The sequence below is a fragment of the Neofelis nebulosa genome, chromosome 5 (genome assembly GCF_028018385.1).
Source record: "Neofelis nebulosa isolate mNeoNeb1 chromosome 5, mNeoNeb1.pri, whole genome shotgun sequence".
NCBI lineage: Eukaryota > Metazoa > Chordata > Mammalia > Carnivora > Felidae > Neofelis > Neofelis nebulosa.
The window spans coordinates 153,212,705-153,221,651 of NC_080786.1; the positions used below are offsets into that span (position 1 = coordinate 153,212,705).

General features: G+C 50.6%; 1 protein-coding gene across 1 annotated transcript in view; it reads right to left on the reverse strand.

Moving 5' to 3' along the window:
- Positions 1-3,407, reverse strand: part of BRWD1 (bromodomain and WD repeat domain containing 1) — a 127,657-nt gene extending 124,250 nt beyond the window's left edge. The window contains exons 1-4 of the mRNA XM_058732021.1: positions 3,095-3,407; positions 2,926-2,984; positions 2,755-2,784; positions 2,511-2,570 (exon numbers count right to left, since the gene is read on the reverse strand). Coding sequence (XP_058588004.1) covers positions 2,511-2,570; positions 2,755-2,784; positions 2,926-2,984; positions 3,095-3,143 — 198 coding nt within the window. The 5' untranslated portion in view covers positions 3,144-3,407. The remainder of the gene's footprint in view (positions 1-2,510; positions 2,571-2,754; positions 2,785-2,925; positions 2,985-3,094) is intronic.
- Positions 3,408-8,947: the final 5,540 nt, after the last annotated feature.

Below are 8,947 nucleotides of genomic sequence, written 5' to 3' on the forward strand. Positions count from 1 at the left end.
TCAGCATATTAACTAATAAAATAAAGGAATGTCTGGTATTTGCTTTAAAACAATACAGCCCAGGGGAGTGAGGTAACAGATGCAACATTCTTTGCTAATCACAAGGTTGATAAGTAGTATGGTTCATTTCACTATTTTTCTATGTTTGAAGATTTGCACTGGTAATTTATAAAAAAATACTTCAAATAGAAGCCAAAGTAAAGATAGCAAAAATGGTTCATAACATTATTATTTGTGTATATCTGAAATACTTCTTAATTAAATGAAAAGCAGGGGCGCCTGGGTGGTTCCACTCAGATCACGATCTCAAGAGTTCATGGGGTTCAAGCCCCATACCAGACTCTGCACTGAATGTGTGGAGCCTGCTTGGGATTCTCTCTCTCCCCCTCCCCTGCTCATGCTTTCTCTCTCAAATAAATAAACTTTAAAAAAAAAAAAAAAAAAAAAAAAAAAGAGCAGACTCTGGAGAACTAGCAGCTACTCACTTACTCTGACAAAAGAATAACTCTCCTATACACAAGAAGTTCATCCTTCATACTTAATGCTAGGAATGGGTGGAGGCGGGAGAAGGTAAAGGACAAAAAGGACATTATCCACCAGACCCTATGAGCCAGGTGATGAGACATGACCCAGGGCATTGCACATCACAGGGAGATACCACAGAGAACTAGGATAATTTTAAACAGAATTTTAAAAGTGGGGTTTTAAGCACCTCTAACAAAGAAGCCAAAAACATACACAAATTTTAAAAGTGCATTTTCCAGTAGTTACAGCATCTCAAGATTTAAGTGATTTTCTCTTATCGATAGAAGTAAAACAATGAATAGTCCTTTAAACATTTCCTAGACTTAAATATCAAAATAAGAAATTCAAGAAAACAAAACCTCTGCCATGATGCTGAATTTTTTAAATCTTCCTTGGAAATATTCAATTTTAAGTGCTTGCTTTTAAAAAATCTAAACCAGGGGCGCCTAAGTGGCTCAGTCAGTTAAACATCCAACTTCGGCTGAGGTCATGACCTCGCAGTTGTTGAGTTGGAGACCTGCATCCCACTCTGTGCTGACAGCTCAGAACCTGGAGCCTGCTTCAGATTCTGTGTCTCCCTCTCTCTCTGCCTGTCCCCTGCTCACACACTCTCGCTCTCAAAAAACACAAACATTAAAAAAAAAATTATAAAGTCCACACCAGTAAACAAAATTGACAACTGAAACAGAATCCTTGGTTACTCCATACTTTAAGTGTCAATAATACTTAACCGTTCATATGCAGATGATAAATCCCCTCGTTTACTTTTTGTCCTTTTGTTTAATCCAAGAATGGTGACCATATCCTACCAAATTCCATTACAGATAATATGACTGTCATAAGTAAAAGATCTTTCAAGAGTTTTTGTTTGGTCATCAGTTATATGGCTCATACAAGATGCAGATATTGCTTGGCAACTAAGAAACCCTTTTTCCTAATACACCAATTGGCAAAAACATTTTTCTGAAAAATGTTTTATTTCACTAAGGGCAAATGAGTGGATAAAACCGAATCTAGGGGCGCCTCAATGGTTCACTCTGTTAAGCGTCCAACTCTTGATTTCGGCTCAGGTCATGATCTCACAGTTCCTGGGATGGAGCCCAAACTGGGCTCTGCGCTGACAGCACAGAGCCTGTTTGGGATTCTCTCTCTCCTTCTCTCTCTCTGCCCCTCCCCACCAACCCCACTCGCAAGCACGCGAGTTCTCTCTCTCTCAACTAAATAACATTTTAAAAAAAGGACTCTATATTGTGAGCGCAACTAAAAAAGTTGACAAAGTACAATAAAAAGAAAACTGAAATCTATGCCAATGCTGCTCTAAAACGAGAAACTGCATAGAGCCTACATTAAGTACAGCAAGGTCAATATAAAAACTGAAAACTTTTCTAAGGCATTCAACAAGTGTACAGTTCAGAGAGGCAAAAGTACTGGAGGGGTTGCGTACTGTCACAGCAGCAAGATTTTTATTACGCTGCTGAGGGAAAAGAAAAACACGCTAAACAGAAGAACACTTCACCTTTCAGACACCAATGATTCTATTCCTAGGGAACAAGTGGTTAGAAGAGCTGGGCGGGGCAAAGGAGGGAAGACCAATCAGAGGTCGACTTACAAGTCGGGTACGAAAACAGAAGGATGAGAGCAGCTCACTGAATGGCTGGCGCACCGTCCCCCGCCCAGCACGCGCGCACGCGCGCCCCCGGCTCTCACCATAGGCAGCCGCACCTGGGGACCCACCCCACCGCAAACCGCGGTACAGGGTCGCCCCCACCTTCCACCCGCCACCCCCCCCCCCGGGGCCGTTTCCTGCCAAAACCAACCCACCACCCCAAAACAAAACAAAACCTCCCGAGGGAGTCCTGCTATCCCGGGACGCCCCCCCCCCCCCGAGCACGGCTCGATCGCTTCACCCCAAGAGCCAGAGCCCCGACAAGGGGGCGGGGAGCGGATGTTCGGAAACACGGGGATAGAAATGTCAAAAATCTCACCAATTCCTCGTAGCTCCTGTTGTGCTCGTTGCCCTCCCAGTCCAACCTCTTCGGCAGCAACTGCAAAGACACCAGACGCACACGAGTGACCACCGCGCGGGGCCGGGCTGGGGGCCGCGGGGCCGGGCGGGGGGCCGCGGGGTGGGCTGGGGTGGGGAGTTGGGCGAGTGGCCCCGGCAGGGTAGGGAGGGAGCACGGAGGGGACGCGGCGGGGCGGGCGCGGCGGGCGCCACGAAGCACAGACCTGGTACTGCTCCAGCTCCTGCACCAGCACCTGCAGCCGACGAGACGCGCAGTTAGGGAGGCGGGGGGCACCCGGCTCCACCCGACGCCCTCCACCCGCGACCCCAGGCGGCGGCAGCGGGGCCGGGGCTGGGACGCGGCCGCCGCCGCCGCCCGCGGGGCCCGCACTCACCTGGGCGGCTCTCCGACACGGGCCGGCCGATAGGTACCGGGCGATGAGGAAGTACAGCTCTGCGGGAAGACGGAGAGTCGGGTCAAGAGCGGGCAGGGCAGCGGGGAGGGGGCCGCGGCCGGGGCCGGGCCGGGGGCGCCGCGGGGAGGGCGCAGGCGGCGCGTCTTACCCGACTCGATGAGGGGCACCGGGCGTCGGGCGGGCGAGGGCTCCGCCATGGCCGGGCGCGGGGCGCGGGGCGGGAGCGAGCGAGCGAAGCGTGTAGGCCGCGCCGAGGCCTGAGCGGGCCGGCGTCCCTCTACCTCTGGCGCGCCGCCGCCGCCGCCATGCCGTGCGCGCCGCCACGCCGATGCCTCCGCGAAGTAGTCCCTCCGCGAGAGGGAAAGTAGTCCCCGCGCGGCGACCGCCCTGCGCCCCCGTCCGACCGACTATGGGGCCGGGACTAGAGCGGCGAGCCGTGCCTCTTTCTCCTTCATCTCAGGGGCGCCGCGAGGGGAACGTGGAGGGTGGGCGAAGGCCGGGGCCCGGGCGGGCGGCCGGTGGGGGCGGGGAGCGCGCGTGGCTGAGATCCTTGCGCGCGGTGAGGCGGTCCCCGGCCATTGTGAGGCGGCGGCGCGGCGGCCGGGCTCGCGGCGGGGCGGGCGCCGGGGCGGAGGTCGGGCGGCGCGCCGGGGCGGGGGCTGGCCGGGGGCGCGGTGGGGGTGGGGACAGGTTCCCGCGCCCCCGGGCGGAACGAAGCCTCGCCACGCGGATGCCCAGAAGCCCGGGACGCGCAGCGGGATCCGGCGGGGTCGCCCTCTTCGGGCTCACGGAATGGACGTTTCTCGAACGGGGGGCACACCGGCCCCCCACGAAAGATCGTTCTCTTCGAGGATGCGAAACCCTTAAAACTGAGAGTCGCGCCATCCGCAGAGAGGAGAACGTCGGCCAGCCGAAGCTTTCCCTGGGGGGTCGGGGTGGGGGGGAGGACGAATGCGGGGAAGCCACAGGTTGGGGGGGGCGGGGCGCGAGGCCGAGGGTCCTCGGACACGGACCCTCTCCGGCTTGGAGGGCACAGCAAACGTCCACCGAGACGGCAGGTTGGATACATAAGACCGAGCCGCAGCCCTGGGAGGACCCAGCAGACAGAAATGGTTAAGGAAAATGCAGAACATCGCAGAAGATGTAAACCTCGCTAGTCCGGGAAAGCGGCCCGGAGCCGGCGATGACTTAGCCGGATAGGAAAAGGGGTGGGAGGAAGCGGGCAGTACCGACAGGCAGCAGCCCATTCCGAGGAAGAGAAGCAAGAAACTTGGGGCGACACAAAAGGGGAACCTCGTGTAATTAGGATTCGGGGTTAAAGCGGGGGACTAGGGCTTTCGCCTCTTAATGGCCGTGCTTGGCTTCTGGCCTAACTGGATTCATCAGCATATCCAGGGCATCCTATTCTAAGCCCGAAAGAAACAGCAACGAGCAAAACCAATATCCCTACCCTCAGTGGGGTGTACATTGTCATTCTAATGTCCACTCAGCGTCACACCTGCCCCCTGCGTATGGAGGTTAAATGTAGTGGTTCAGATAAGGTTCAGGTGGTGGGGCTGACCCTGGGTCTTGTGCAGCTGTTAGATGTGTGAGTAAATCACTTAACGTCCGAGCCTGTTTCACACATAAACTGTAAATAATATTTGTGCCTTCTTTGTAGGGTGGTGAGCATTTACGACCCTATGGGTTAGTGTGTGTTCCTAGCGTGTAGTCAGCACTGTGTCCTGCTGGTTTTCGTAATTATTTACACCAAATAGCAAAAGTTTTACATATGTTTGTAGACGAACAACCCAAACATGTTTAGACAAGTGCATCGGTAGTGTGCTCCGTTAATTCAGCAAACACTATCGAGTGATGGAGACAAACATGATAGAATAAGCCATATCTTTGCCATCAAAGATTTCAGTGTCTTTTAGGAGAAACAGATGTAAGCAAATCATGACAAAATTTAGGGCAGAGATAGGAAACCAACCTGCCGGGGGGGGGGGGGGGGGGGGGGAGGATGGTTCAGAGGTTTGAGTCTTCCCAGCCTCTGTGTGGGAAGGGATTCCAGGCATCTGAACAACAAAAGGCCAAGACATAAGAAACATTTCAAGTTTAAGGAACTCAAGTTTAGTAGGACTACTTGGGTTGACTTTGGAGGTGTGGATGGGACCCATGATGTCAGAAGTTAACATGGCGAAGGATGTTCACAAGAAAAAAAAGTTAAAATTGGGAGCAATTGAAAGGTTCTAAGCCAGGAAGGGTGCTTTTTAATTTTAGGATAGAGTTGAGACTAAAGACCAAGAGGCAGGAAAACCACTTAGATAACCCTTTAAATAGGAAAGAAATGAAGATGCATCCGGGCAATGATTATAAGGACCTAGAGGTAAAGACAGGATGAGGAATATGTTGGAGATTAAGTCAGCAAGATGAGGAATCAGAAGTCTCAAGTTTGGGGCTGAGTGGATCAAGGTTGTGCCACAAAGATAGGGCATACAGGCTGTAGCTCGATTGTTAAGGTACATAATTGCACAACTTGATGATTTTTTTTTCAACTTTTTTTTTTTTTTTTAATTTATTTTTGGGACAGAGAGAGACAGAGCATGAACGGGGGAGGGGCAGAGAGAGAGGGAGACACAGAATCGGAAACAGGCTCCAGGCTCCGAGCCATCAGCCCAGAGCCTGACGCGGGGCTCGAACTCACGGGCCGCGAGATCGTGACCTGGCTGAAGTCGGACGCTTAACCGACTGCGCCACCCAGGCGCCCCCACAACTTGATGATTTGAAGTTACAGCACATACATTCCTGTAGGACAGAATGACCAAGACTACCAGTTAGCAAGTGACAAAGACATAAAGAACATTAAGCTTTCAAAGATTGCCCAAGGAGTTGCATATTTCACTTTGGGGGGGGGGGGGGTTGTTTGTTTTTGTTTTTGTTTCAAGGATTTTCTTTTTAAGCAATCTCTACACCCAACGTGGGGCTCAAACTCACAACACCGAGATCAAGAGTCCCCCAATCGCTCCACCATCTGAGCCCCAATATATTTCCCTTTGTAACAATGTCATAAAAGTAAAAGTTTTAAGAAAAGGAAAAGATAGCCCCCAAAACGTATAATAAGAATGTATATCCCAAGTACTGGTTATTGTCCAAAACTACAATTCTGGTGTGGGCGGCCTGGTAAACCATTACAAGGCATCAGAGCAAGGACAGTTTTCCTTTGCAAAGGCCCTGCTAGTCCTTTTACAACCTACTCTGGTCCATGACAAATACCGTTGGTATATTTGAAAAGGAGACACGAAGATTCTGACAAGAGGCAGAATATCTCCCCTGTTTAACTCTCAAGTGATAGAGACCCAGATTTGACTCCCACTTCAGCCAGTGACGAGGAGGAAAAGGGGATATACTCTCCATCGTCAGCTCTGCAGTGGGGACCTGCCAGGAGTCTCCAAACAAGGCATGTATGCATCCCTCACCCCCCCACACACACACACAACTAAACCCAAGCCACTCCCAATGCAAACACTAAGATTTGCTTTTGGGCAAATGGAAATAGCTTGAGTTTCAGCACAGGAAAGCTATATGGAGGGCTAAATTCTAGAAAAGTTGCTAGATAAGCATGGGCTGGAAGATCTGAACAGCCAGTGACATCAGCTATAATGCTGTCACCCATCTCCGCTCTAGGAGAACTGCAACGTTTTAGTCACTGGCAAGCAACCCCTCTCCTGGATGAACATCACTGATCCTTAGGTGCCATTAGTACTCACTTCCCAGCTGAGAAAGCGGAGGCCTAGAGAGACTGAGAAGGTCCCCGGGGCACATAGCCAGGCTGCAATCCCAGCTGGGACAGAACTACCTTAGACTGAAGCCAAGCTCTGCAGAATTCTCTCTCCCCTCGCCACATTTCACTAGGGAGGAATCAGAGCCTGAATAAGAGGGGACTCACGCAAGATCACACAGGTTATGCACGAGAGAGCTGGGCTTGGAAATCCGCAAGTACACGCACGATCTCATTTATCACAGGCAGCTCTGAGGTGGATTCTGATCTCATTTTAAGCATGAGGAAACTGAGGCTTAGAAAATTCAACTCTTTGCCTAAGGCTGTAGAATCTTACAAAAGAAAAAAAAAAAAAGAATCCAGCCGGACCTTCCAAGTTACCACTTGGGAGTCGCAAAAGCATTAAGTGTAAAAAGCATATCTGGAAAATGGTGAGCAAACCAGAGTCAGGGCCAACTTTGAAAGAATAAAAAAAGTGAGATCAGTGGACATCGCACAAAGAAAATTGTGTACCTGCTTCAAATTCTAATATCCATATATTTATGCAAATATACGTTAACAGCGATTGTTTCAACCAGCAGGCACTGTTAATGTATGCACAATAGCATAGTTCTGAGGGACGTAGTAGGGTAGGTGACACTGGACCTACAGAAGAGTGACTCCGCAACACTACATCAGGACCCAGAAGTGAAATCAAGTGCACGCAGAAACTTGTGTCATTTTATTCATTTCACAAAAACGGTGTACTGAAAGGCTTCTCTAAGGCAGGCAGTATCTGGTAATCGTTGGTTCCCGGGCTTCTGTGAGCTACATCCCTCAGAAGTAGGAGAGTTAATATCTTGATAGGTTTCCAGAGGACTTTGGGGGGAAAAAAAAAGAACAAAGGTATCTGGTTTTTGATAAGCCCCCAGTCACTAGCAGACCTTGCATCTGATTCCTGACACTCCTCCTCCATTTCTTCCCAGTGTCCACTCTTCCCTCGGGACCATTTCCTCCCTTTAGATCTGAACCAACCAGCTGTCCCCTTAATGCTACTTGTCCCTGCCTCCTTCAGCAAATTGCTTCCACACTTATCCTCCCCTCCCCGGCTTCTGCCTCTCCCTGTCACTGGCTTCTGTCCCTACGTGTTCCCACGTTGCAGGCACTGGCCCGTGTCTGTGTCCAAGTCTTACCAGTTCTTTTGAAATGTTTCTCAGGGTGTTAGAACACGGAGTGATTGGACAAGACCTTGGGAACATGGGAGCTGGAATCAGAATATGTCTGTGTTTGAGCTTAGTAGTTGAGCAAACTCTGTGGCTCAGGGTTCATTTGGTGTTTTTTTAAACACCACCTTTAAAATGGGGATAACAACAATAGATAACATTAATTGAAGGTTTCTATATCCGGAACACTGCACTAACCCATGCACGTGTATTATTTAATGCTATGGGATAGCGAGAAAACATGAGTAGTTTGTGAGCATTTTAGAAAGAACTGGCTATAAAGCTCTCTAAACAATGCCTAGCTCTCCATGTGATACTATTAACGTAAAAATTATTTTTCTCTCCATTCCCTCAGTCACCAACGAGTCTCCTCAAAGGTCTCCTCCTTGACTCCCTGCCCAATTCATCCTATCACAACTTTTACACTTAAGTACAACATAACATATTCTCTCTGCTTTCTACTCTCTTCCCCTCGGTCGTGTCCCCAGGAAAGCTGACTGCACCGCTCGGGGGGGGGGGGGGGGGGGCTCTGCCACCCTCCCAATGGGCCGTCCAGTAGAAGACCCCAGTAGGAGACAGCCGAGCAGGAGGAGGGTGAGGGCGGGCTTCTATCTTCCCAGTGACTTTCCTGCCAAGCCCCAGGTTGGTGGTGGCTGCAGTTTCTGTAACGAAAGCCACAGTACATGTGGGACAGCCCTATCTCCATACAGCCACCTACTCTGGGTTTTAATACCTCTGCCTCCCCCCGGCCTTTAGGACTTGGGCTGCCCTTCCCAGCCAGATAGGAGCCACTGGAGGGGGCCCAGCAAGCTTTAGTGTCCCTTACTAAAGCCCCCTCTACTTCCCTATCTCTTCCTTGTCTCTGTGCATCTTGTCCTATAGCTTGAAAGGATCTACCTAGATCCCTAACTCCTTCCTTCACAAAACTTTTCCGGAGTCATTCTGGTCCTTGTTAATCTCTTTTCAAAAGTCCTAGAATTATCTCTTTTAAAATCACACACGCAGGGGTGCCTGGGTGGCTCAGTCAGTTGAGCGTCTG